This window comes from Mucor velutinosus, assembly GCF_035048745.1.
Source record: "Mucor velutinosus strain NIH1002 chromosome Unknown tig00001540, whole genome shotgun sequence".
Lineage (NCBI taxonomy): Eukaryota > Fungi > Mucoromycota > Mucoromycetes > Mucorales > Mucoraceae > Mucor > Mucor velutinosus.
Window position 1 is genome coordinate 107,080 of NW_027041893.1, and position 27,474 is coordinate 134,553.

At 40.7% G+C, this 27,474-nt stretch overlaps 9 protein-coding genes across 9 annotated transcripts; 2 read left to right on the forward strand and 7 right to left on the reverse strand.

Annotated features, from left to right (window-relative positions):
• Positions 1-136: 136 nt before the first annotated feature.
• Positions 137-1,282, reverse strand: ATC70_004152 (uncharacterized protein; the record flags this gene model as incomplete). The annotated part of the gene is made up of 5 exons (XM_064823463.1): positions 137-224; positions 280-594; positions 643-817; positions 871-1,083; positions 1,144-1,282. 5 exons carry the CDS (start codon positions 1,280-1,282, stop codon positions 137-139), a joined length of 930 nt encoding a protein of 309 aa, XP_064688288.1.
• A 452-nt stretch (positions 1,283-1,734) lies between these two features.
• ATC70_004153 (uncharacterized protein) lies at positions 1,735-2,223 on the reverse strand (the record flags this gene model as incomplete). The annotated part of the gene is made up of 1 exon (XM_064823464.1): positions 1,735-2,223. One exon carries the CDS (start codon positions 2,221-2,223, stop codon positions 1,735-1,737), a length of 489 nt encoding a protein of 162 aa, XP_064688289.1.
• Positions 2,224-2,322: 99 nt separating this feature from the next.
• Positions 2,323-3,071, reverse strand: ATC70_004154 (uncharacterized protein; the record flags this gene model as incomplete). The annotated part of the gene is made up of 2 exons (XM_064823465.1): positions 2,323-2,959; positions 3,016-3,071. The coding sequence occupies 2 exons, from the start codon at positions 3,069-3,071 to the stop codon at positions 2,323-2,325; spliced, it is 693 nt and encodes a 230-aa protein (XP_064688290.1).
• Positions 3,072-3,901: 830 nt separating this feature from the next.
• On the reverse strand, positions 3,902-4,330 carry ATC70_004155 (uncharacterized protein; the record flags this gene model as incomplete). Its single annotated transcript, XM_064823466.1, has 1 exon — positions 3,902-4,330. One exon carries the CDS (start codon positions 4,328-4,330, stop codon positions 3,902-3,904), a length of 429 nt encoding a protein of 142 aa, XP_064688291.1.
• Positions 4,331-6,397: 2,067 nt separating this feature from the next.
• On the reverse strand, positions 6,398-8,404 carry ATC70_004156 (uncharacterized protein; the record flags this gene model as incomplete). Its single annotated transcript, XM_064823467.1, has 5 exons — positions 6,398-7,259; positions 7,322-7,815; positions 7,895-7,951; positions 8,006-8,099; positions 8,154-8,404. The coding sequence occupies 5 exons, from the start codon at positions 8,402-8,404 to the stop codon at positions 6,398-6,400; spliced, it is 1,758 nt and encodes a 585-aa protein (XP_064688292.1).
• A 3,191-nt stretch (positions 8,405-11,595) lies between these two features.
• Positions 11,596-15,217, forward strand: ATC70_004157 (uncharacterized protein; the record flags this gene model as incomplete). The annotated part of the gene is made up of 4 exons (XM_064823468.1): positions 11,596-11,598; positions 11,704-12,483; positions 12,673-13,146; positions 13,223-15,217. The coding sequence occupies 4 exons, from the start codon at positions 11,596-11,598 to the stop codon at positions 15,215-15,217; spliced, it is 3,252 nt and encodes a 1,083-aa protein (XP_064688293.1).
• A 2,366-nt stretch (positions 15,218-17,583) lies between these two features.
• ATC70_004158 (uncharacterized protein) lies at positions 17,584-19,083 on the reverse strand (the record flags this gene model as incomplete). Its single annotated transcript, XM_064823469.1, has 5 exons — positions 17,584-17,741; positions 17,803-18,382; positions 18,448-18,597; positions 18,785-18,892; positions 18,958-19,083. The coding sequence occupies 5 exons, from the start codon at positions 19,081-19,083 to the stop codon at positions 17,584-17,586; spliced, it is 1,122 nt and encodes a 373-aa protein (XP_064688294.1).
• A 469-nt stretch (positions 19,084-19,552) lies between these two features.
• ATC70_004159 (uncharacterized protein) lies at positions 19,553-22,104 on the reverse strand (the record flags this gene model as incomplete). Its single annotated transcript, XM_064823470.1, has 10 exons — positions 19,553-19,773; positions 19,836-19,956; positions 20,011-21,018; positions 21,068-21,226; positions 21,284-21,399; positions 21,452-21,553; positions 21,605-21,760; positions 21,825-21,831; positions 21,890-22,011; positions 22,068-22,104. 10 exons carry the CDS (start codon positions 22,102-22,104, stop codon positions 19,553-19,555), a joined length of 2,049 nt encoding a protein of 682 aa, XP_064688295.1.
• A 631-nt stretch (positions 22,105-22,735) lies between these two features.
• GYP2_3 (GTPase activating protein (GAP)) lies at positions 22,736-26,392 on the forward strand (the record flags this gene model as incomplete). Its single annotated transcript, XM_064823471.1, has 12 exons — positions 22,736-22,804; positions 22,889-22,971; positions 23,042-23,098; positions 23,162-23,265; positions 23,319-23,872; positions 23,932-24,150; positions 24,203-24,370; positions 24,452-24,704; positions 24,772-25,308; positions 25,366-26,081; positions 26,137-26,313; positions 26,366-26,392. The coding sequence occupies 12 exons, from the start codon at positions 22,736-22,738 to the stop codon at positions 26,390-26,392; spliced, it is 2,964 nt and encodes a 987-aa protein (XP_064688296.1).
• Positions 26,393-27,474: the final 1,082 nt, after the last annotated feature.

A 27,474-nucleotide genomic window follows, 5' to 3' on the forward strand; every position in this document is an offset into this window, starting at 1 on the left:
TTTTTTTTTAATGGAGACAATGTGGTCTGTAAAATGATCTGATTTTTATTTATAGTACCGTTTGCTACCCAAACTTTTGTGCCAAAGAAGTTCCATCTAATTCCACATGAAAATCAATGTATTACAGCATGAGTTTTTAGTTGCTGGTTCTCTTTCTATACAGGTTACGTCTATTTGCTCTTTGTAATCTGGGTCTTGCTTCATCCCAAGGCCCATGGATTTCACTGGCAAGAGGCTGTTAGAGGACATGGCGCATCGTTTTCCTTGAGGACTACTTACTTTTTGTACTTTTGGATGAATATAAGCCAGTATGGACATACAAAAGTTAAAAAACAGAACCCCAAAATGTACAAAAATACCACTGCTTTTGAGATTTGAATAAACAACGCTACACAAGTAAGCAACATTGCTACTGTGACACCAATCTGTATCAGAGGATTTAAGTCTTTAAGATGTCGTCTAAAAATAGGAAACAGTGAAAACCATTCAACGGCAAATGACAGTAGACCAAAGACATCTACGTTGGTATCCAATCGAGATGCCAGTAATACAGACGCAAAGATGGCTGCATTGGTGGATAAAGACCCTGGAATCCTGTCCTCGATATCAGTATGGTGTGCATTGCACAAACAAGAAGCTTACTTTATGCTCTTGGCCTGTGTCTTGTAGTCGTGAAACAGCACATTGGCGAGGAAACAGCATACTGTCAATGCCCAGATGGTGTCATCGCTGGTTTGGCTGGTGAGTGTCTTTAGAATAGGTGACAATCCTAACAGTGTGATGTAAAAGAAGAATGCGCTCTTGGCAACGCGTTGTCCTATGTCTGGCGTTGAGTGTATTGATCCAACAGTGTATGGACGAGAAACTAACGTTTGAATTCATGATTGCTTCGTATAATCAGATCCCAGGATATATAGCCAATGCCTGTCAACAAGGAGCCTGTCCATATCAGATGGTTTCCAGACAGTGAATGCACTTGGAGATAGATGAAGATGGCAATGAATATCACAACACTGCTGACCTGCTGTGTGATCACCCCAGATTCATACACCATGGTCCAGTAGTTGTAGGAGCGTACATTGACTGCCATATCACAATGAGCAAGCATGTTCATCACACAAAGGAGACTTTGACCAAACTCACCGTTGCGCTGAAGTTCCTCTAGAAATGTGCCATCTACATAGTTATCTGGATAGTTTTGTTTAACCCACAGTAATTTCTGCCATGGTGGATTATTGGTATATTCGGAGCTCTGGAAAGAGCTACGTGCTGATCCATACATGACTCTTTTCTGGCTGGAGAGGAGGGAAAGTATGGAATGGCTAGAGAAGGCGCTTTTGTCGTCAAAGAAGAAAACTGACTTTGAATGCAGCCACAACAAGCAACGAGCAGGCGTCAATCTGTCACTGCTCGGCAACTGCCAGCTTGGATCGAGTATTGCACTGGCCGAGAGCCCCATATTACTGAGCAATGCCGTCTCTATGCTTGCTCCTTGCCACTTTTACTCAAAAATTATTAAAACCATCTTGGATGTGGTATGATAAACAGTCGCTAACGGCATGTCAAATGAATCAAGAGCACTTTGTCGATCGCTTAGATGTCATAGTGCCACTTGATCCGTCCATAATGTCAATCTGATGGTAAAGTCGCCACGTTTATTATAGTACAAGAATAGGAATTCTACCATGAGTTTCATACTACCAGTGCATTCCTTGGTATATCGCCAGCAACTTTTTATAAGCTCGTATTCCTGCTCACTCTTCCTACGGATCCCATCGCTAGTTGACCAAACATTTCATGCATTTCAGCTGCGTCATCACAATGCTGCAATAGCAAGGTCTGCTCTTCTTCTTTTCCAGTCGATAGTATACGCAGCAGCTCTTGGACGTCTCCTTTACAATACTCTGCTGCCCATGCAATGTGAACACCAACAACGTTTGCTGAATACAAGCACTTTGCCAAGCTTAAAAACTGTTCCAATTCCAGGTCATCAAACGCTTTAAAAAGTACAGTTTGTGAGGCATAGACGTTTTTTGAGAGCTCAGACATGATGGTGGGTACTACATGGTCATGCTCTTTCTGTTGCGGTTGCTGCTGCTGCGTTGTTGCAAGGTCCAGTAGCGATTGAAATCGAGCGGAATCGCTCAAGGCTTCTTTTTTGGATAGCTTGATAGTAGAACAACCTGTTCCTGTAAAACAGCCTCCACATGAATGACAGCTCATGAGAAATGCGACAAAGAGAAAAAGAGGATGAAATGCAAAAAAAAAAAAAAATGTTTATTTCCCATAAACGCAGGGCTTTATAAGCCACCTTGAAGCTGGTTATGCTCGCATTCGAATGGGAGGATCGTCATCTACTTCACTATCGTATGGTGTCACATCCATGTCGTATTCAATAGTGTCTCTTTCTCCAATCTCTGCATTGGCTTCCACAAAACTGGGCAGCTGCTTAGGCAGTGACTCTTGAAATTTAGCTGGTGCTTCGTCATGTCTGATGTAATAGACATCGCTACTGTCATGCCTTTGCTGCTCTTGCTCTATCTCGTCATTATCCACAATGTCCACGTTGCTCTCCTGTCCCAAGGGCGTATTGATGACTCGATCAGCAAGACTACACAGCACAGTGCAATCCTCGTCTGATAGGGTCATGCCTCTGTGATGGCGAAATGCATGGCTGGTAGGCAGTACTTGTTCCAAACGACGCTTGACCTCGGCTGTATCCAATGTTGTGGGCGATCCTACCACGGCTAATATAGATTCGGCAAAGCGTATCACATCATTGTCCACTGCGGAAGCGTTTCCCAAGAAATCCGCACAGGCAGAGACCAGTTCATCATATGCAAACTTGGCTTGCGTGCTCTGCAAGATACCGTCGAATTCAATGTGAGCAGTGGACACACGTCTTTTGCCATTCGTTGCTGGCTCGTCATCCCGGTCGTCAGGCATTGGAGTGTCAAGCCTACATCAGGTTGATATAAAAAAAAAAGGAGCCCTGGCTCAAGTAAAGCAACTTACACTTCTGTATCGTAATAATCTTGGGGTTTCTCTCCTGGTGCTATAATATATGACATTTTATAAAAGAGAGAAAAAGTGTGTGTAAATGATGCTTGCATGAAACATGTTGCATTTACAGTTCTTGCACTTTAAATTCAGACAATGTTAATTTCTTTCTGGACGAATCAAAATTAATTTTTGGACAGTGTGTTTACCTTTTTTAGACAAATAGGAGAATGAAGTTCAGACAGAAAAGAGTCAGTTTTGAGACTAATGAAGATGATCTTTCAGACTTTTTTTTTTTTTACCTGTAATAATCTAAATCCCAAAGAGGGAAACCGTGTTTATTACAGCGATGGGAGAATATAGCGTTTATCGATTGTTTCTTCTGAAGATTTCGGGTATTGCATTGCTGATCCAGACAGAAAGAGAAATGGACAGCACGTTTTTTGCAGCGTTTACATCTCTTTGCCAAAGTGTATTACATGTTGTACAGACAAGTACACTTTGACCTTTGACATTTGAATGGCCTGTCAGTGCCCTACTTTTGCATATATTGCAGATTTGGGAGGTCAGAAATTCATCAATGGGTATAACTAGAAGATCACCAGCAGCTTCTCGTCTCTTGAGACATCTCTACATGACCCCAGCAACACCACAGCGTAAGCCCTTTCAGTTTTACCAGATCCTTTCCGAACATTCCGTTCCCAAATACAACAAGTGGAACTTTGGGTTTGTCTTCTTGATATTTAAAGGTCTTCACTTATTTCGCCTAGTAAATTGCATAAAATGAGTAGGTTTATACGAACACATGAAACTGAATTAATGAACTTACTTTCTGTACTGTTGTTGCTTATTCTTTCCTTTCTTATTTTTTTTGTTCTTGTGCAACCGCTTCGTTTTCTTGTTATGTCGGTATTGTTTTTTGTTCTTCTTTTTTAAAACGCTTCTTATTGTATTTAGCACCACCGTTTAACAACATGTTAACCATCATGTCAGGAGCTCTTTGCTTTCCTTGGTATAAGTTAAACCAATGTTTAGCAGTACTGAAGCCATAAAAGGCGAACAGCGTGTCCATGTTTGCAAGTATGTAATCTACATACCGTAAAAATTGGGTATTTCTGGCAGTTTTCGCTGAAGGTATAGCAGACTCAATTGCGGTGATTCCGGCAGTGTCCTTTTCTTGTTGCAACTTCTTTGCATACACTGTGGAGCCTGTCAAATGGTAGTACTCTTTTGTTGTGCACCGTCTCACTTGATGTACATCAGGATCTAGTCCAATAGCTGCAGTAAACACTGTCTTTCCGCCAGGGTCAAGGAAACTTGGTCTATACATTTGGGTGACCTCTTCTATGGTAAAGTCCTTTATACCCAAATCGTGATTTACTGTTGATATCTCGTCCGTTGTACCAGAAGTTCTTTTATAAAAGAGAAAGTCAACACAGAAGCCATCAAACCTGACGATATTGCCAAACAGTACATCATTCTCTCCATTACTATATTGTTCTGGTAGCCAGTAGCTATCTCAGTGCACACTTCGGCTATACATTGGGAGGCTCCTCCTTCAATCTTTTTTTTTTCATAAACAATAGTCCTATGAGTAGATTTAAATCTATTCCAGACTAGTAGTATATCTGATGGTATGTTTGTACTGCTTGTAACTCTTTTTGCATTCACCATTTGACAGACGGAATACCAAAATTGTTGGGTAAAGATACAGTGAGGGATATCATTGTTTTGCTGTTGTTGGGAGCGAAATGTAATGTAATAGTTTACAAGGAGCTTGGCACGGAATACTATCTCCCGTATATCTCTGTTAACAGAAATGATTGCTGGCTCAGGCGGTTTATCTATTGTTGATGGACACAGTTGTCGAGAGGCAGCTTTCCGTTGAAAGCTTGATATCCTTGGCCAAGATTTTCTTTGAGTGTGGCTTGCTTGGAGGCGATATGAGCTTCACATTTTGGTGATCTTGCTGATTTATGGCCAGTCTTGTGACATTTCTTGCATATATCTTGGCTGCCTTCATTGCTAGAAGAAGCTCTAAGCTTCTTTGCATGTCTTTTATCGATTCTCACACTGTCACTCTGTTTGTGTTTTTTGCTGAACGTCCCAACTTTGATATAATAACATCAGAAACAAACAGGGTATAAGGGTATAGTACTCTTTCAAAACATGTATACTTGCCATCATCGGCATTGATTTGTTTATAAAGTTTGCATTTGAAAAATGATCAGTTTCTTTGCAGTCTTTGCATACACTTGTACTATTAGCAGAGCCAACTCCTTCTTGAAAACTGTTTAACAGAAACGTTATGCAATATTTTCTGCAATATTTATGCCTTCTTCTAAGCACCTTTGCTCTTTCACAGACCGAATCTTATTCAAAATTGTTGCTTCGTACATAAAGAGATTTTACATAAACTTAGAAACTTTGATAACAGAATATTGCGATAGAAAGAGAAGGGAAAGAGAAAGGAAGAAAAATATCAATTAGTTTATCACGCATAATACGTATAAGTTTAATTCTGACACAACAGATCAATAAATCAATACCAACAGTTAAAAGAAAGTAACTTTCTACAATTGATAATGGCCAGATCTTCAGCATGTATGACAGCAAAGAGCCGTTCCTTCTTGTCTCAAGGAAAAGAAAGGACACCTACACTGATGGTGGTACTAAGAAAAAATACAGTAGAAATCAAGAAGCAAGCAGAAACAGAAAGCCAGGAACAAAAGGAGAGAAGAAAATACCAAGATGTTTGCTTTTGTAAACCAGTAGACCGGGTATCATTTACTGCAAAAGTATATATAAGCATATTAATGTATTTGATAGAGAGAGAGAGAGAGAGAGAAACTATACGAAATGCAAGCCAAAGGCATCTTTGGTATTATTTCGAGCCGATATGTTTGGCAAAGATTCGATCCGCTTGAAGGGATAGAAATGTGGAGTCGCCGAGATCTTTTACAAAGCTTTGAAGAGGAGAGAAAGGAACGGCGGTTTGACAGTTGTTTCTATCGATGATCATCTTGCTCCAAAAATATGCCTTAAATGTATGAGCATCACTCAAGGTGTATCAAGCAGCATCATGATTGTATTGATCCTGTTTGTAAGGCAAGAGGTGAAGGGCGCTCAAAGAAAGAGGTAGCTAAACCAAACAAAAAATCGGCGTAATAAGCACGGTTTTCCTTTTTGGGATTTAGATAATTACAGGCTGAAAAAGTCTGAACGTTCACTTCCTCTTTGTCTAAAAAAGGTAAACATATTGTCCAAAAATTAATTTCGATTCGTCCCAGAAAGAAACTAACATTGTCTGAATTGAAGGTGGAAATACTTTATTAACGGCTATTTTACAACTCCTATGTGATGAATCTATGTACACTGCTATGCTCATTTTTGCTACTTATGCCCTCGTGTTCATGGCCTGACGATTCTTTATGAGCGTCGCCTTGTTCATGTCCAAGCGGAAGCCGGTTGGGTCACCAAACATATTGACTGGTACTGGCTGTTGGTTCTTTGGTTTATGATTGCGGTAGTTGATTGGATTTGCCACTCCCCGACTATGTTTTGCTAGTTGTTGTGCCATGGGTAAGTTATGAGTTTGCTGTGCTAATGGCACTTGTACCATGCCGTGCTGTGGCTGCGGTTGTGGATGCTGCACTGACTTGGCAGGCTGCTGCTGCTTTTGTTTGCGTGCATCGTTCAGTGATTGCTCTTCTTCCATGCGCTGAACTGCGTACGTGATATCAAAAATGCCTCGAAGAGTGGCTGCATCTGGTGTCGTATGGATCAAGCTATTGTCATCGTCCATGACAAGATCCTCGTCCTCTTCAATCTCGGGTGGCGTCAAAATATTGGATTTAGCTGCTTGCTGAATCATGGCTTCAATTTCCTGGTGTTCTTTCTGTTCTTGCTTATGCTGCTCATAACGATTTGTGGCAGCAATGGCCTGCAACGGTTGGTTTTTCTTTGCAGGCATCACTGGCACGTAGTCATTACGGATAAATGGCTCTTCTTTGATCCAGGGATGATTGAGGAATTGATCAATGGTATATCTCTTTCTGACATCTACGCACAGCAAATGGGAGATCAAGTCTTTGACTGAATCAGATATGGTATCCCACCAAGGGCTTAAATACGTATATTGGCCACGAGCTACTTTCTCTGTCAGTGTAGGAATTGACTCGTCATAAAAGGGAGGGAAACCACATAGAATAGTATAGAGAACACAGCCAATAGCCCACATGTCTACTGATTTGGAGTACCTGTGAGAAAGAGTAAATGACTCGAGCCATTGGTATTGCATGCAAATGAAGCACTCGCTTACCTTTGATCAGTGACGATTTCTGGTGCAGTGTAGCCAACGGTACCACATGGAGTCAATGTAGAGTTATTCCAAATGACCTTGGATAGCCCAAAGTCAGCCAATTTGATGTTGCCAATGCCACCACCGCCAACGCCAGGCATAAACTCGCCCTCATCCTCTTTATCAGCGCTATCGGTTGGACGATAAACACGCTTCTTGGAGGGGATGATGGGGATTGGGTCAAACAAGATATTTTCAGGCTTGATGTCACGATGAACTACGCCGCATTCTTCATGCAAATGACGAACGGCCAAAGCAACTTGCGTAATGACATGCCTTGACAAATTCTCACTGAAATAGGTCAGCTTGACGATTTGATGGAACAGCTCGCCGCCCTGACATAGATCCAATGTCAAAAAGTAGTTGTCGTAAGTTTCCATGTAATGGATCAGCTGTACAATGTTTGGGTGTCTGACATTACGCATGATTTCAACCTCTTTCATGATGTTGGCTCGCTAAATCAAAGGGAATTTCCAAAAAGATTAATTTTTTTTTCCAGTCTACATAAGCATGATATCATAGCCTATTACTCACCTCTGTCACTCGAGGTTTTTTAATTATACTAGAATGCAAATGGCGCTGGCCAGTGTTCTTGTTGTTTCGATTAGCACTAGGTAAATTATGGAAAAATTTGGAATGGCTTACCTTGTCATTGGGATGGGACTTTTGAGCTACCTTGATAGCTACTTTTTTGCCGGTTTTCAAATCACGAGCCTCAAAGACATTGGAGAAGGCACCACTATTTAAATGAGTCAGTATCGTGCGCAGCATACAAGATTGTAGCTGTACATACTCCCCAAGTTTCTTGATCATTTCAAATCGTTCCAGTCCAGGGTAATGAGGCAATTGACTCCTTCTTTTGTTGTCAGCTTCAACCAATAAATTGGCCAACTCATCAGCGGCATTGATTTTTTCGGCTGGTTGAGCAACGATCGTATCTGTGGACATTTGCTTTGTGCGTTTTCTCTGGCTGATTTGATCTTGCTGTTGTTCTGGAATGACCATTGGTTGTTCAATGAGAACAGCATTGTTATGAGTGTCCATGGCTTTCGTCGGTTGTCTGCTGATGAAATGTGTGTTATTAAAAATTCTTCTCTGTTGTCTTTCTTTTCTTTGACGAAATAGATCTTTGATGTGTGATAGCATCTCTTTTTTTAATGGATATAAATTTACCTTGAAAAAGTAAAAAAAAAAAATAATAATATAGAAATAAGAGATCCAAAGGTGAAGAAACAAAAAAAAAAAAAAAAGGTATACAAGTGCTTTCATAGCGATTTTATACAAACAAGACAAAAAAATTGGGCTAGTTTCTTGGTTATATAGCCATGACGACAGGTGAGGTTTGATTTGATTTGATTAGTTCAAAGAGCTTAAATTGTTTTTGCAAGCTACTTCTCTATCTCATCCCTCTCGTGATAGTGCAATTCATGCGCTCATGCATCTATCATGATTGAATCAAGGAGAACATGGCTACATCATTTGCTCTACCGAAAAATTAAGCTTCTGGTAAACAAAGAGCTAGCTCCTAGATTGTATCAAAAAGTGTCAGAAGCATCTGTTAGATGTGTACTGCAAAGATCTATACTGTGTTTATGTTTAATGTCCACAAAATCAAACAATCCAGTAACGTAAATACATGTATAACCTGAGCGTTATATCCGTGGTTCCTTCCGAAATGCTATTTACAAGTGTTATGCCTGATGCTATAGAGCCCCTCCTCATTATTACGAGATGAATCATCCACTCGCATCACTCATGATAGTTGTTCTTTCATACAAAATTAAGGTTTTTGAGCCATGATGCACTAAAATAATGTTACCAAATTTACACAATCACGGCTGTAAATATTATGGTGCTCAAGATGCATGCATTATGACTTGAAGCATACACCTTTTTTTTCAATGAGTTGCTCACTGCTGCACATGCTGGAGGTGCTGGCGGTGTCCAAGTACCATGGCGTTGAGAAAAAAGGAGCACTATTCATTGTTGAGAGCAGAGTATATTAAATTGGTTTAGCATGCGCCAATTGTTTCTAACCAATTTGCCTCATAAAGACTCTGCATCGAACAATGCTTCTCTCAGATCCATCCAATTGATATGAATTTTTGCATCAGGGTCAGGAAAGACGTGTACTTGTACGTTAATCTGCAGATAATATTAGTGTTCGGATAATGATCTGCCTGATGCTACAAGAACAATGCTAACAAAAGAGCAGCTATGCAAGCCAATTGTCTATGTTTGTACATTGTACTTTTATATGGACATTCTTGCATACTAGATCTATAGAATAAGCATTTTATAGTTTTTCTTTGGATGGTACATTATCCTTTTAAAGATTAACTGTATCACCTAACAAGCTTTGGAATTATTGATCGCAGCTTTGCTTTGTAAAATTGATCTTCAAATAAGACTATTCCAAACTGAGAAACAAAAGTTTGTTTGACTATATACTACGTAGATATTTTGTCAATTTATGACTATTGAACGAGCTACGTGCGGCATGTATGATGATATTGTTAGATTATTTACATTGGAATTTGAATTTATTCATGCTAATCGCAGAAGATCTATAATACAGTTGGATCTCTTAGTAATTCTGTCATGCAGAACTGAATGTTGATAAGTGAAGAATGCGTTAGCATTAGTAAGCCCATTCATCCATCTTTCAATGATTACTAGCGACAGTAGAGAAAGTGAGCATCAGCTCTATATCTCTGGTGCAATTGCATTAGAAGCTTTACTGATGACTACTAGGGCTAGCACTAGATGTAATGTACATAAAAAGCAAAATAGATTGTTGAGGCAGGTCATAGTGCTTTTAATTTACAATTCTCTTCTCATTAGCTACAGATACATCGGTTGTTTTTATGTGAAAAGCAACTTGCCAGCCAAAACTAATTAAAATTCAGATAGTAAAATTCTGGAATGCCTTGAATCTTGCGAGCATAATGTCTGACATCTGCCAACCATCATCATCTCTAATATATTTACCAGAAAACTATATAAGAAAACGTTGGAATGGCCAATCAGAGATCAGAGATGTAAAAAATTTAAAGTACTGAGTACCGTACAAGGCTCGAAAAAACCACCGGCGAAGCTGGCACTGGGGAGGGAGACTTGGCATCTAATTCAACATTGGGTAATGTTGATCTATAAGGGGGGGTTTACCTCAGCGAAGCGAAGGTGCTAAACCGTAGTATTCAAGCAGCAAATTCGGGTTTTCATTTCCATTATTAATAGGCTTATCAACAACATAACGCATCAAAATTTGCATGAATTAGCTTTACCAAAATCAATATACCTTTTATTCAACTAGAATTGCACAGGCCGCAGAAATGCCCTTCCTCCAGAAGATTTCAGCTACCAAGGACGTGATACATGCCATGTAAATAAAAGCTATAAAGCAAAACATAACCAAATTTGACAGCTTTCAAGCCTTCATATCTTGACATGTAGATCTTTTTGAGCCGCCGGAATGACGCCAAACATTTGTACTTGAGTAGTAGTAACTTCCTGATACCTTTGCTCAACTTTTTCGATCAAAAAAAAAATATGGCCAAAAATCGACCAAAAAGCATGAGGGATACCTCATGGTTTTCATCAAAAATCAAACGATCGCATTTTTCACCTTGAAAATGAACACTTTTACTATGGTATAAATCAAATCAAAATGTTTCTCTCGATCCAGAGCAACCTCTGAAACCACTTTTATGAGGTCTTTATATACAAAATTTTGACATTTTGGCCTAAAATATTATTTCAAATTTTATTGAATTGCTCAATAATTTCATTCAAAACATTTATTACAGTTAGCACCTTTGGAAGCGTCTTGAAAAGTACTTCAAGAATGTATTAGGAAGCGTAGGTTGATCATCACAGTTTATATAGTCGAATCTCATAAAATAAATTAAAGAAGTCGAAAAATTACGAAATCTGTCCAATTTTGAACAGAAAAAAATAAACTGAGTTTGAATTGATTTTGGCGGCGGCATTGCTGCTGGCTGACCTAAATGCCTTTTTGTTGATAGCAATGATAATTGCGATGCTGATTAAATGGGGACAATGAAGTTGAGTGGACAATTGCTTGGCCTGAAGACTTTTCTGGGGAGTTTTGCCTCATAAAGATGTCTTTTGCAATGACAATATCTCAAAAAAAGCGCTGCAGATCTTACACAAGTCCTGTATTTGCGCATAACCAGCTGTGTGCGCCATCTTAAGAGCATCAGCAGCAGCAAATGGTATAACAATTCTACTATCAGAATATGGAGATTGCGGTTTATAAATGACGCATAAAACTTGAGTACGTCAAGAATCATTTCGATGCTATTGTGGTATCTTTACAGCCTCAGGCCACTACGTCTACATCCACTGGTGAAAGTGCATCCATCCCAGCTACACCGGTTATTGCTCCTTCTGACTCTGTAGCGTTCCTTCGCCGCGACCTCTCTGGCAAGAACATGGCATCCGACATGTTTTCTGTGTCTGGCGCCCCTTCATATGCAGTAATGTCTCCAATCTCACATAATCCCTCTGATATATCCATGGTTGAAGCTCCCCCAGACAATGTAGAATACCGCACTTGTACCGTGTCTTTCAAGAGCCTTTTACGAAAGGGTGTGCCTTCCGACCTCGTCGAGTCATTTTTGCCGAAGCTAAATACTGCATTGCATGATGTATCTGACTATGTTATGGACTTGCAATTGGTGGTATATACATTGATGCTCTCAATGAAGTACTTGCAGCTCGTAGCTTGTAGTGGTGATATTCAGCTGAAGAAAGCTCATGGTTTCCAAATACAAGATATCCTCCCAGCAGGCTACAATATGAAAACTGATGTCACTACCTCTGCTCCTCCATTATCCTCTAATGCCTTGAAGTTTACGGCTTTTTGCAGCGGTGTCAAGGGTCTTTTCCAGAGCAGACACATTGATTACCTGCATATTGCTTTGTTTGGCCAAAGAGGTACCAAGATCTCGCACACTGCATTTGCTGCTCTGTCGTCCGCCAATTCGCCAATACTCGATGCTATCGTAAGGGATACGCCTCAACCTGCTAATGAACTCATGATGGTGGCTCGAGGATTGTACAAAACAAATCTCGAAAACATGTGGACAAGTAATAAGGTATTTAACAAATCACTGACCAAGCTACTGGAGATTTTTTTTCGCGTGCATCTCGCTCCAAGACGAGAGCCGCATTACTAGAAGCTTCAACAGACCAAAGCAAAGAAGCAACCCAAGCAAGTTGTCAAGTCGATCAGAAACTCATTTCACAACGCCATCCGATCAGAGAAGTACAAACTTCAAAAATAGCAAAGAAAGGCACAGGGCAAACCAGAAGACAACAACTGGGCGAAGCTGGCCAGAAATAGTCAAGAGCGCATAACTCACATGTACGCTGATGCCAAGCGTCCTGTCAAGGCTGTTTCTACTTCTGGTACTACATCTGATCAAGCTGCTGTATCTGCTTCTGGCTCAGGTTCTTTTACTACAGCTGTATCTACTCCTACTGATCCTTCTAGCACTTCTGATGCTGTTGCTGCCTCCAATGCTAGTTTTGGTATTGATAGTGCTGGTATGCCTATTGACAAACTGCTCCCTCTTTCTGAACTGATAGACGAGGAAGACGACCAAGAAGAAGAGGAAGGCACCCGTGATCTGCCTAGAAGACGAATTATGATTCTCAAAGCTATCCTGATAAATCTCTTGGTGAGGCAAGCTGGAAAGTCTATTACCCATACACAGCTCAAGAAGGAACGTCCCGATATCGCGGAAGAAGAGAATCGCGTGTGCATGCTTCTGGGAAACTTATTGCTGCCTTATTTACCCACTAGAGATCATTATAGCTACATTGGCTTTCCAGTTGCCATTCTTATTGTTGGCCAATGGTATCTTTTGCTCTGTTGGCTACCACAAGTTTGCCGTGGATCTGTGTCCAATTTCTTCCTGTGGCTCATTACATGCAATGCGTGTGGACGCGGCCTCTCTGTATGCCTTATGTACCAGAGGTGATGATCAAATGGATATCTTTGACTTTCAAGGATTTGTCATAGAAAACGTTGGGATAGCAAGACAATACAAGGATGCCGTGTTTAATTCTTTTTTCGACATTCGTGCCATTACGCAAGCCTGCAAGTCCTTTGGTCTGACATTTGCTCACAACCTCACCATTCTGCCTGGTCTTACTTCTGTCCGTATTTTGGGTACCAAACCAAGTTCTAACAAGTCAGTTTCCAATGCGAAGAAACCTCTAGATATTGATTGGGATACCGTGAGAGAGCTTCAAACCAGAACTAATCAAGCATTGAAGAAGGACATTGACCAACTGGAAACCGATATCAAGACTGTGTCTGATGAGCTGAAGGCTGCAAACAAGGACCACAAGAAGGAGCAGTATTCTACAAGGATCACGGACTTGAAGAAGCAATGGCATACTGATCGTAGCAAACACCAAGAAATCAAAGAGCTGAAGGCTCAAAGATACCAGTTGTTCATTGCCATCAAACAGGTCAAGCAACAACTGTCCAACATGAGAACTCGTGCCTTTTTGACAAGGAAAGCCATTGAATATAGAAACAAAGACACCCTTCTTGTATCAAATAACGAGCCTCCTCCTTCTGACCAACATCTCGATTCAATGGTGTTTTCGGGTACTGATAACGGGCTGGCTGTAATGACAGAAACTATTGGCATGAATCTGAACAAATACAAATATCACTTGTCACTGCATAATAGATTCTCTCCTCTAACCCATCTCGATGCTGATGAAAACAATTTGTCTGATAGAACTGGTATTGCGGCTGGTAACGATGGCAATGGCGTTGATCAAGTTATTACAAACGACGCTAGTGACAAGGATGAAATTCGTGATGGCACTGTTAAATGCGATGGAGATCTCAATGGCGATATGTCTATTGGTAATGATTTTAGTGGCGATGTTTATAGTGGCGATATTTCTGATGTTCCTGATGCTGATGATGGCGACGCCAGTGCTACTGCTAATGATCGTGGTCAGACAACAACATTTGAACCTCTGCCAGAGTCATACAAGATGCGTGCTGAAGATGTCGACTTTGGTTCTGGCCAATTTATGAGGCGAAAGATCACTTTGAAAGACAGGAAAGCAACAGAAGAAGGAAAGAAGGTTCAAGAGATTGAGCAGCAATTGCCGAGATCCAGTGTGTTCAGAGCCAAAGAGGTAGAGGATGTCATGTCAAATCTTGATGCACACAGAAGCAATGGCCAAGCATTGCGAGCGTTCTACCACTCAAAGAAGCAGAATACTCTTTCTAACAAGGTTGAGCACATTGACAGGCGTTTCCGTTCTCGTTTCGCTTCGCGTGAAAGATCCTTTTGTGCTGGTGTTCGTCCCCAAACGTCACTTACTATGTTCATTGGAGATCGTGGTCTTTGTGTCGGCTCTCGTTTGAAGGGTCATTTGAAGTATGGTGGAAAATGGAAGCCTCGCTTACATTCATCTGTCGCCACTGTGCATACTACCAACGAACACAAGACATCCCAGACGTGCATGTACTGCTTTGGTCCCATCTCTCATCCCACACAAACCACCAAAGCAAAAGATGGTAAGACCAAGACAAGGTCCATTCATGATGCATTCCTGTGCTTAAATCCTGCCTGCGTGTCCGTTCTCAATCACAGAGCCATTCAAGGTAGAGACAAGACATCTGCTTTAGCCATCGCTGTCTCTGGGCTTTCCACTCTCTTATTCAGGCAGCTATTGCCTGTATTCAATCCAAAACCCAGTCAATCCAACACTGGCATTATTTACAAGACCACCTCTTTTTGCAACAGAAACGAGAAACGGGACGGCAGCGGTGCTGCATTAGTGGACGCTTGAGTTCTCAAGGTAATAATGTGCTCAATCTGGCTTATTCAAGAGACTGCTTTACTAATTTGTCATTTATTATACTCGCAAGATTCAAGTTTTTGGAAATTCTGCTTCAGATTGGACAGATGTTGACCAATTTCGACTTGATTGAACTATTATGCATTGTTCGACTATACAAACTGTGAAAACTATTCCATGCTTTCTAATAGAGGTTAGAAGTACTTTTCAAGGCGCTTACAATGATACTAAGTAAAATAGATGATTTGAATAAACTTATCAAATAATTTATGAAAATATGAAAAGAGGTTTCTGGCCAAAATGTCGAAATTTTACATATCAAAGTCCCACAAAGATGATTTCAGAGGTTGCTTTGGATCGATAGAAACATTTTGATTCAAGATATACCATAGCAAAAGTCTCCATTTTCAAGGTGAAAAACGCGATCGTTTGATTTTCGATGAAAACCATGAGGGGCACCTCATGGTTTTTGGTCGAATTTTGTTCATGTTTTTTTGATCCCCAAAAAGTTGAGCAAGGGTGTCAGAAAGTAACTACCAGATGAGAGCAAATGTTTGGTGCTACTCTGACAATTGAAAATGGCCTTGAATGAAAGAAAACGCAGTTCAAATGCGCTCAGATTTTGCTGTATTATGGACACTAAGGACTAACAAGTGGAACTACCAGTATGCTACTTACTCGTATAGGAAGTAGCTACGTGTATATGGACGTAGAGCATCACACAAGAACCAGATCCACAGATAATATGAAGGGCTTCATGTGTAAGTGGAAGGTCAAAATGAAAGTAGTAGTGTTTTGATAACACGCGCAAGGACAATCGGTAGCGCGAGCTGCTGCTGCGCAGGTTGGTTCTCACCGAAGCGTAGTCAAGGTAGAGAGCCATCCAAAGCATAAACACTCGTAATTGATAATATTTACATTCCTCTCTATAACAGCAAGGAAAAGCCAAGTAGAGCATCTCAAGCCTCACTAAGCCGAAAAAGAAAATTGTCATCTAAAGAGTGTTTGGATTGCTGCATAATACCTGGTCGCAAGGTGGATGTGCTGTATGCGTCGGGCTCTCATGAACTTGGCTGCGCTGAATTTGGCACACATTATGATGAAACCAAAGAGTTGGTAGATGGAAGTTTGAAGTTGTCAACAGCGTTAAGGGATATGATGTCGTTAATTGCCGCCAAGTACTCTAGTTTTATGAGTGAAGTTGATTTAGTAGGCTACAATATTCATGGTAAATCAGTTTTTACTAGATCAAACTGGCTTAATTATTAGTAGTTTCTGTAAAAAGGTGAGGAGTTACAGCTTTTGGTCATGGATTGCCTATTTGGTTACGCCCGATTAAGGCATCTGGACAATCTATCGCTTCCTTTAAGTGATCAGGAATTCTGCGCTCGTACCGTTCCTTTACTGGAAGTAGCAATTACTGTCAAAATCATATTGGAAACTACCCTATGCCACATCAGTAACTCTCAAGCGCCACCATCAAACATCTCCCGTGCGGCCTGTTGCCTTCCCTTCGTCTTTCATCCCTGTCAAGGAGACAAAGAACACTAACAACTAATTACCATGACCGGCACTTCTACCAGTTATCCTGTTGATAATTATTCTTTTCTTCGCGTAGCTTTCATTCTACTCTTTATTCATCTTCATTCACATGTCGTTCTATTTGCTTCTTATCCTAGTAATACGTTCTTGTGATCAGATTTGTCTATATGCCTGCCATTCGTACCTCCAGCCTTGTCTATATACCAATCTTACCACCACCTATGTATAATTAATTGCTTCAATTACACTTATTTGTAAATTGCCATTACACCAAGATGTTTTCATCTACCAACAATTTATGTTATGATTGTTGTTTTCGATCACGATTCTTTAGCCAGAAGGCCTATAACTGTCCATGAAATATCAAGGTAATCTAGATGTGGTAAATCACCACTTACAAACCTCAAGTAGCCTATGAGGCTTCCAGGTTCTATACTCACAAGAACCAAGATGCCTCCAAAATTGCGTAAATTCAACGTTAAAGAAGTATAGAGCAGCACCAAAGCCAAGAACAAAAATCATGCCTCGGAAGAATTCGCAATGGCTTTTTCTCAGGCACACAACAGAACAATAGAATGATTTGAATGCTCGCAGACAATGATTATTTTCTTTTTTTTATGTATAAATAATAACGATATTTTTTCTTTATCAAAAAACTAGATGGTGTATTCGAGATAAATGTAAATGTGTGAATAATGTGAGTTTCAGTTTAGCTAGAGTGAAGAAAAAAAAAAAAGAAAAAAAGCATTTAATCTATAAAATATGGTAAAAATGTGAAAGAGAAGAAATGAAGCTACATTTTGAGATCAGACGATTTAGAAACCAACTTTTCTATCCAAGTTATCTCTGGCAGCCTTAGCAATGACATTCTCATCAGGGAAGGCAAGAGCTTCGAGGTTGGCAGCATAAGGAGTAGGAACATCAGCACCAGTGACACGGCTCATGGGAGAATCCAAGTGCCAGAAAGCATCGCCTATAACACAATTAATATCTGGCGCATTTACCCAATCCAAATTTCTATAAAATCCACTTACTTTCCATGATTTGAGCAGAGATCTCAGAACCAACACCGAAAGCGGCCCAAGCATTCTCGACAGAGATGATGTGGTTAGTCTTCTTGATGGAGTTGAAGATGGTCTCTGTATCAAGAGGCTTGATAGATCTAAGGTTGATAACTTCAGCAGAGATACCGTTCTTGGCCAAAAGATCAGCAGCCTTCATGGCGAAACCAACAGTTCTGGAGTGAGAGACAATGGTAATGTCCTTACCCTCACGCTCAATCTTGGCCTTACCAATAGGGATGACAAAGTCGTCTTTGAGAGCTTCAGCAGACATAGGGTAAGAGGTACCGTATTCAAGTTCGTTTTCGAGGACGACAACAGGGTTAGGATCACGAATAGCAGCCTTCAACAAACCCTTAGCATCCTCAGAGTTCCAAGGAGAGACAACCTTGAGACCAGGAACGGAACCGTACCAGGCAGAGAAATCTTGAGAATGTTGAGCACCAACACCGGCAGCGGCACCGTTAGGACCACGGAAAACAATAGGGCACTTGACAATACCACCAGACATGTAATGAGTCTTTGCAGCAGAGTTAACGATTTGATCAATGGCCTATTCAATTGGATGATGAATGAGTAAAATTTTTTTGCTTCCCCGTATTTTTTTTTTTTTCTTACTTGCATAGCAAAGTTGAAGGTCATGAACTCACAAATAGGCTTCAAACCACTGAAGGCAGAACCAACAGCAATACCAGCGAAACCCATCTCAGTAATGGGGGTATCGATGACACGCTTAGGGCCAAATTTGTCTAATAAACCTTTGGTAACCTAGGTGATAAAATTGCGGGGTATCAGCATATTGCACCTCCGATGGACGTATCCCCCTTGAAAGAACCCGAATCTACCCCAATCTTTTTTCTTATTTTCCCGGAATATCCCATTCACTATAGCACTAAAACCACCCCTCCACCCCTAACAAACTATACGCGATTTTGTTTTGATTTTTCCACTGTACCTTGTAAGCACCGTTATATTGAGCAACTTCTTCACCGAGAATATAAACTGTCTCATCCTTGATCATTTCCTCTTCGATAGCTTGGTTTAAAGCTTCACGAACAGTCATCTAATTTGATTCAAAAAAAAATTTAAAATTTGATTTTTGAAATTGTCATCAAGGGTAAATCAAACCTCAGTTCCGGATGTGGAGTTGAAACGCTTTTGAGCAAAGGCAACAGCGGTAGGCTTCATGGAAACGGCAGCAGCACGCTTCATGGCAGTAGGAGCCATACGGTTAATAGTTGCGAGAAAAGTCATTTTTTAGTGAATGAGATGTACAAAAACAAAAACAAAAAAGAAGAAAAAAAAGAAGAAATGAAAAATATAAAATAGTAATGAGATAAAGGGAAGCCAGACGCCCGCACTCGGCCGCACTTACTTGCTAGGTTTTTGGCTTCAATGTGATCGAAAAGGGTCACAGCTGGAGGCGAATAGGGCAAATAGTCGGCATCTTGGGTCCCATTGGAAAATCAGAAATCCTTATAAAATACCTTTTATGATTTTTTTTTAGTTAAATTTCGAAGCTAATTGAGCAGAGTGTGTAACAAAGGTATCTTTGAAAAATTTTTTAAGACATCATCTCGTTTGCAACATGTTATTTTATTTCGTTCCATTTCATTTCCTTGTTATACAAATTGATTTGAATATGAACATTGGAAAACAGTCTGTATGCATTACATACAGAACATTATCAGTTCAAAAAACATCCTCACTTTCTGTCAGCAATCTACCATTTGCCTAGTATCTTATGCCCTTTCGATGTGCTGCTGCTTGCATTAGTGATTGAAGAAGTGGTTCGAGGTGGAAGTGTCTTGTTCACATTTCCGGTATTTGACTTGTGAATGGAACCTTTGTAAGGTGGAACAACGCTTGTTTGTGGTGGCAATCTCTTATCCAATTTACCAATGTCCTCTACAAACTTGTCGGGTGTGATGATGTGAGTAGAACCTACAGAAAGATGGGATCGCATTAGATAGCAGCTTCTTTTAGACGTGCCAAATAACCATTACCAATGTAAACTTCTCGATCAAATGTTTCTGCAATCTCGTATGCTGATCGGATTTCAGAGTAAGTCATGCCTCCTACGATGAATATGATGATGGGTGGTCCAGAAGGTGGTTTGACAGCAGCCTAAACTCGTGTAAATGCTATGACAATGGTTGTTTCAGTATGAAATACACCTACATTAGCCCCAGTCGATTTTTTATGCCATTGAGTCTTGTAAACTCTTAACTTGGGCACTTCTTTAACTGCTTCGGTTGTATCTTTTCTGGTATTATGTTGCTTGACATTGCGGATGTTATTCGGGAATAAGCTCTGGTCAATGCTTCCGTCAATGTGTCCTTCCATAATACGCTTGACAACAGGAACATAGCGAGACAGGTCAAAGGGTACCTCTTGCTGAGGATTGACCTTCTTTTTCCAGCTCTTTTTCATCTTTTTACCTTGTCGATTGGCTGATTTGGACAATTGGACACCTAGTAGCTTGATGTTCTCGATAGCATCCTTATACTCTTGTTCTAGACGGGCAACGGCCAATAGTGTTTCCAGGTCCTCCGGATCGACAGTATCAGATGTTGCAATCCAGAGCAAGATCAACCGAGTCTTCACCATCTGAGAGGTCAAGGGATCATCCAGAATAGGAGTCAAAGATTCTACCAAATTTTTAGGCTTTTCGCCTTCGGGCGTTTCGCCACATGCCATGTCCTGCTCCAACAGACCAATTTCTTCCAAATTTTGATTCTTGAATTCCTGCATACATTCACTGGCAATGTTCATATGGGCTGAAAATCGAGTTTTCATTTCTTGAAATTGAGGTAAATTGCTGATCATATTCTTCATGTCGTTCAGACTGACAGCAGTAGCGGGACCGCCAGTACCAGAGATTTTGTTTTCATTGATAAACGCATTGAAATCACTGATTAGCTTCTCTGTTGTGTTGGCAATGTGCATGTGGCGGATGTTGGTATAAACTGGGTCTTGCTCTACAAGAGTCACTTCTTGATCTTGGGTGGTGCCGTCTTCTTGCGTATATTTGTATTCATATTTAAGGCCTGCTGGAATCTCTTCTACTTCCAATAAATCGGCAATCATGGCTTGATAGGTGAATTCATGCAAGAATGGTGAAATGGGATCAATGGTACGATCCAGGATAATTAAGGTACCGCTGGGAAGTGGAGGATCTCTGGGAGGCTATACAATCGTCAAATCACTGCCATCGCTTTTGAGAATCTCAACTTACAGGAAATTCAGGATTGGTGGCGCAAAAGTTGTCTAGCTCAGACTGAACCAGTTTGGCCAAATGCTCGGGGATTCTACGATTGATAGTTTCTTTGATATCCAAAGGACGGTGGTATCTAATCAAAGGGTTTTCACCAATAGTAACACAAACACACAAAAGCTAAAATCAAACATCCATCATTAGGCTTAGCTCTCATTGATTTTTTGTATATGGTACCTGTTTAGCTATATCATCCAGCTGGGGTTCAATCTGTCCTGGGCTGGTATCATATCCTCCAAACAAACCAAGAAACTTTCGTTGATCGTCCAACGTATAGACGCAGTTCTCTCGAACTAGAGCACTCGTGAGATCAGCGAGTTCAGCCGCTTGTAATATCAATCTTACCTAGAAAGTCGACGTACATTTCCTTTAAGCTTCTAATATCGTTAGCTGCATTAGCTGCGTTCAAAAGACGAGTGAACTCGTTGAAAGTGTTGTTATCCAATGCTGTATAGGCAGTGCTTAGTTAACAATATTTGAAAGCATGTGCAGCCTTACCATTGATAAAGTGGACATGAGCTGCAGCATACATCTTTCCTTCTTTACGTGAAAAATCATCTACTAGACGAGAACAGGACTCGATGCAAGGCGTCAAGATGTAGATAGCCTCGTAACTGGGATAAGGCTGTCTCGGCTTTTCGATGTTTTCTACCACTATGAGGGATAGTTAGCGAGCTGTATCAAGATGGCTGTCGTGGGCTCTTTTGACAATAGTTACATGTAACCTAGCAATAGTTATATCAGTACACACGTTCCTGACTCAAATCACTACATGTATCTTACATTTTCCTCGAGAATATCGTACATTTTGCATGCAGAATTCAATATCTTCGATGAAAGACTATCCACAACCACTAGCTTCCATCTGCCCGTGGGATTTACCGTCTTGATTAGCTCCAAGAAACCTGTGCTTTGCGTTAGATGAGGAGATTTGAGCAGTAAAACCATGCTTTTCTCTTACGCTTTTTGAGAATCTCATCTATCCCGATCATGGTCATGTTGATTGATAATGAAAAAGAAGAGAGAGAGAGAGAGAGAGAGGGCGAGGCACTGAATGACACTGTTGGCATCAATATAAGGCGGGGTTGCGCATAGTAATTTAGTAACTTTCAAGAGGAGGGCTGATGAATCCACGATTCAATGAGGAATTAAGGGTCACACATGTCTATCCAATGTTCAAATTAAATCGCTTCTGTGAGGCCAGCTTTAATGCACTGCGGTACAGACGCGAAAAGGCGAGTAAGAACGTACGAGAGGTCCAAATCAAGTAATTCTCCAGGTCGAGTTCATCTGTGAATGGTGCTCTTTTTTGGAGTAGCATCAACTCGCTAGGCAATTCGGTTATTGAAAAAATCTTTCATCGACATTTGAAGGATTTTTTCGTTTCGAATCCTTTTCTCTTTTTATCAACACTTTGGTTTTGTTGTAAATCTAGGCATTGTCGTACTTGAAGATTTACGAAAAAACACCTCACACATACCAGAAAGATCGAAAAGACGCCCTGCTCTGCGAGAAAATTAACCTATAAAAGTCAACCTAAAGCGCCATACATCTCTTTTGCTTTTTCAACACCCTTTTGCATCAAAAAGCGACCCAACTCAATTTACAGAACACCAGATTTTTTTCAACATGGAACAAATTGAACAAGCTGTCATGTATGCCCTCGGTCCTCAAGTAGAGCCAACCTTGAAAGCTCAGGTTAGATTTCGACTATTTTTTTTTTTTTTTTTTTTTTACTAGAGTGAGTTACGTACATTTGCTGAACGCGTTTACACATACTAGGCCAATGAATACTGCGAGCAAGTCAAGAACTCCAACGATGGCTGGCAACTGTGTGTCCAATTGTTCATGAAAGAGCCTAAAGCGTAAGTTTTTATGAGGGCACTCCTGAAAAATATTTAACTGCATGTCTCTGACTGAAGCTTGATGTAACAGACTTCCAGAGGCAAGATTCTTCTCTCTCCAAGTGTTGGAGAACACTTTGCGAAACAAGTAAGCCTACAACCACGCTGACCATGATGCCAGAGCTTACTTAGTTGCTGTTTATCCGCCTAGATTCGAGACGTTGGACAATGCCGCAGTAGAATACATCCAGCGGACCATGATGGAATACCTTCGCAGAGAGTTCGTTGACAACACCACCGGATCAGAAGAGTCATGTATGCATGATGCCGCTTTTTTTCCTGTTTTTCCTACTAACACGTTCATCTAGTCATTCGAAACAAAGCAGCTCAATCACTCACCCTATTATTTACACATGTATACCCAACCATCTGGCCCTCCTTTTTCAAGGACATGATAGCAGTTGCCAAAACGCCCTCTGGAACACCTAGCCATGAAAAGGCTGCCGATTTTTTCCTGAGACTCTGTATCAGCATCGACGAGGAAATTGCTCGAATGGACATTCCTAGAACTCGCGAAGAGGTCATCCGCAACACAAACATCAAAGACACTATGCGTTTGGGCGACATTCAGTTGTTAGCATCATTCTGGTTCGACCTTTTGCAAGAATTCAGATCCACCAACCCCAGCATTGCTCAATTAGCTCTGAAGAATATTGGATCTTTCATTGCCTGGATGGACATTTCTCTTGTAGTCAACGATCAAGTGATGAGTGTCTTATACGAACTGTTGTCTGACGCTAACTTGCGTATCTCTGCTTGTGAATGTTTGGCTGACGTTATCAGCAAGGGCATGTTGCCTGCGGACAAGCTGAATATGCTCCAAATGTTGAATATCACCGAGGTATTGGGCAGACTGGATATGGTAAGATTTGCACTGTACTTGTTTGTGTAATTGTATTACTAACACTGGGATTTTTATAGTCCGAACCAGAGTTTGTTGAATATGTCGCTCGTCTGATCAATGCTTTGGGTACCGAGCTTTGCAAGATTTACGCTGATACATCTCTACCTAATGAGGGAAAGCAGGCTGCTTGGAGCATGATTGAGCAAACTACTCCTTATTTGCTAAAGTTCTTGGCCAACGAGTACGACGACACTTCCTCTGGTGTGTTCCCCTTTGTGAATGACATGCTGTATATTGTAAGTAGATATTGAATGTGTGTAAAATACATTGCTAACATGAGCGACATAGTACAAGAGACAGAAGAAGCAAATGCAACCATTTTCTCAGGGCCAGCATGAATTTTTAGCCTCTTTGCTAAACGTTGTCATTGTCAAGCTGAGATACGACGAGGACACTGAATGGAGTGATGATCAGGACGAACCAGAGGAAGAAGCTCTATTCTTTGAAATGAGAAAGGTAAGACTGGGATGATGGTGACAACGGTGTGTGTGTGTGTGTGTGTGTGTGTGGGAATGCTAAACATTGGGTCTTTGGTAGAATTTGCGCATCTTTGCAGAACACATTGCCATGATTAATGAAGAGCTGTATGTGGGCTATATTCACTCGTTTGTCATGGAGACTATAAATAAATATAAGGCTGGGACAGAGCTGAATTGGCGAGATGTTGAATTGTGCTTGTATGTGCTGTATTGTTATGGCGAAGCTCTATCAAAGGCTGCTATGATTTTTGTTACTCCAAATGATGCTTTATCTCCTTTGGGTGAATTGGTTTCCGAAATGGTCAATTCAAGTAAATATGGCTCTCTTGTCTCGTCTTGTAAGGAACCTTTTATTAACGCTTGTTTTTTTCCCATTAGATATCTCTGCCTATCCTCATCCCTCATGTGCAATGCAATACTTTGAAAATGTCACTCGCTACTACCAGTTCTTTGAACATCGTCCGGATCATCTGCCTCAAGCATTGGCTGCATTTGTCGATACAAGAGGCTTGCATCATCCTGTCAAGCAGATTCGCACCAGATGCTGGTACTTGTTCCAGCGCTTTGTAAAGAACTTGAAGCCCAAAATGACTCCCTATGTCGAAAACGTCTTGTCGTCGCTTGGTGATTTGCTGAGTATTCAAGCTGAACCTGTCGTTGAAACCAATACTATGGATGGCATGCCTATTCCTGCTGCATCAACCTTTGATAGCCAATTGTATTTATTTGAAACTGTGGGTCTACTTATCTCGATGGAAGGCATTGACTCTATGAAGCAAACAGAATACCTCAAAATTGTGTTGGAACCCTTGGTGGAGGGTATTCAAAAGGCTATGGCTCAACCAGTTTCTGATGATGAGCTCTTCTTGCTTCAGTTGCATCATTATATTATGGCTATTGGAAGTGTGGCCAAAGGTATGTTGCTTCTGAAAACACTTTTTTAAATGTGTTACTGATCATGCCAACCATTAGGATTCCCTACATTGGTCAATCCATCAGAAGGCGCACAGCAACCTTGGTCAGTCGTGTTCATTCAAGCTACAGAAATCATCTTGAGCGCTTTGCAGAGTTACAACCAAATGGCTGTCATTCGTGATGCTGTTCGATACACATTTGCTCGCCTCATTACCTGTCTAGGTACTCAAGTGCTGCCCTATTTGCCTTCGCTCATCAATGGCCTTTTGACTGAATGTCAAGTAACCGAACTGGTCGACTTTTTACCTTTCATCGGCCTAATTGCTCACAAATACAAGCCCATGATTGAACCCATCATTGATGAGCTCTTGCTGCCCCTGGTCAGACGCGTTTTTGACTTTCTTAATACAACACCTTCTGGAACTGATGAAGCCTTCTTATTGCTGGATCTGCGCAAATCTTATTTGAATTTTGTATTGAGCTTGTTCAATGCTAATTTAGAAAAGGTCTTTGTCAGCGAACGTAATATAGAATCTTTAGAAACCATTTTACAGACATTCTTGCATTTTGCAAAGGACAACTCTGATCCCACTACACAAAAGATGTCATTCGGTGTATTCCTCAAGACGGTCAACTCATGGGCTTCCAACACTGCTGCTCCCGGCCCTACTGTTGCTGGATTCGATCAGTTTGTATATAATCAACTCTTACCCATCACATTCTCTGTTCCAATGAGCGCGGCCTTCAACCTAGCTGATGGACAATCTATCTTGGTATGTTGACGAGCAATGTTGCTTTATGATATATTATGCTAAATATGAATGGCAGGTATTCGGCGAGATGACTAGTATTCAAAAGGCCATGTGTGTCAAGCAAGGGGCAGACTTCATTGAGTACATGAAGGGAGTCTTCCTTCCTTCTATTCAATGTCCTCCTGAAACAGCGGAAAGATACTGCCAGGCTGTGCAGCAGTATGAAGGTAGACAATTCAAAAAGTACTTTCAGGTAAGTTTTCAAATGATGTTGGAGTTGGTCGTATGTCTAATCTTGTTTGTAGTCCTTTATCTCTGAGGCCAAAAGTTAAAATAAAGCCAAGTTCCCTATATATATATATCTCATTCCCCTTCAAATAATAATAAAAAAAAAAGACTCTGTAATTTAGAAATGTAAATCCTGGATTGTGTACAAATACTTCATTCGTATAATCGTTGTCATGAATACACCTTGAGCTTCTCAAAAACAGCGACTAATCTCTTGCAACCCACATAATTCTCAAATTATTCTGGCTAAGCTTTCGCATTTTGCCAGCCAGCTGCCAAAATTGGTTCAATCACCGCTTGCCAGTTTTTTGCCCGATTCGTTAACTTTTGAGATTTTTGGACATCCTTCGACTTATTTTGCCAGGATCAACTCTATAAAAGGTGTTGATCATCTCATGCACCCTTAAGCTTTCCTGAAGTACTTTTCAAGGAGCATCCAATGGTGTCAATTATGAGAGGCGTTCTGAACAAGCTTATTGAATAATTCTAAAAAATAAGAAATGAGGTTTTGGGCCAAAATGCAGAGATTTTACATATGAATGCCTCACAAACATAGTTTCAGGGGTTGCCTTGGATCGAGAGAAGCATTTTGAATTAATATATGCCATAGCAAAAGTCTTCATTTTGAAGGTGAAAAACGCGATCGTTTGATTTTCGATGAAAACCATGAGGTATTCCTCATGGTTTTGAGTCGATCTTTGACGATCCCAAAAAAAAAAAATTGGGCAAAGGCCGCAGACAGTTACTGCTAGATGAGAGCAATTATTTGGTGCTATTCTGGAAGTCTTAAACGGCTTCTAACACGAGAAATCACGACGCAAATGTATCCAAAGTTCGCTGTATATTGCTTAATTTTGAGTGCCATTAGCCAATGTGAGTATGCTGTATTCCCACATAGTGGCTGTTCCTATCAGTATAAGCACAGAGCATTGCAGGGAAGTCAGATCCACAGGTATAGGTCGCTCATGAGGCGCTTTGGAGTGGTAGTGGAGGGTTGACCTGCAAAATTTTAGCAGATATGGGTTGTACTGATCGGTTTTGTATAAATTCAGTTAATCCTTATTCAAAGCCGACCATTTCTTGATAGAGCCCATGATAAGCATTGTGAGAATGAGCAGTATTACTA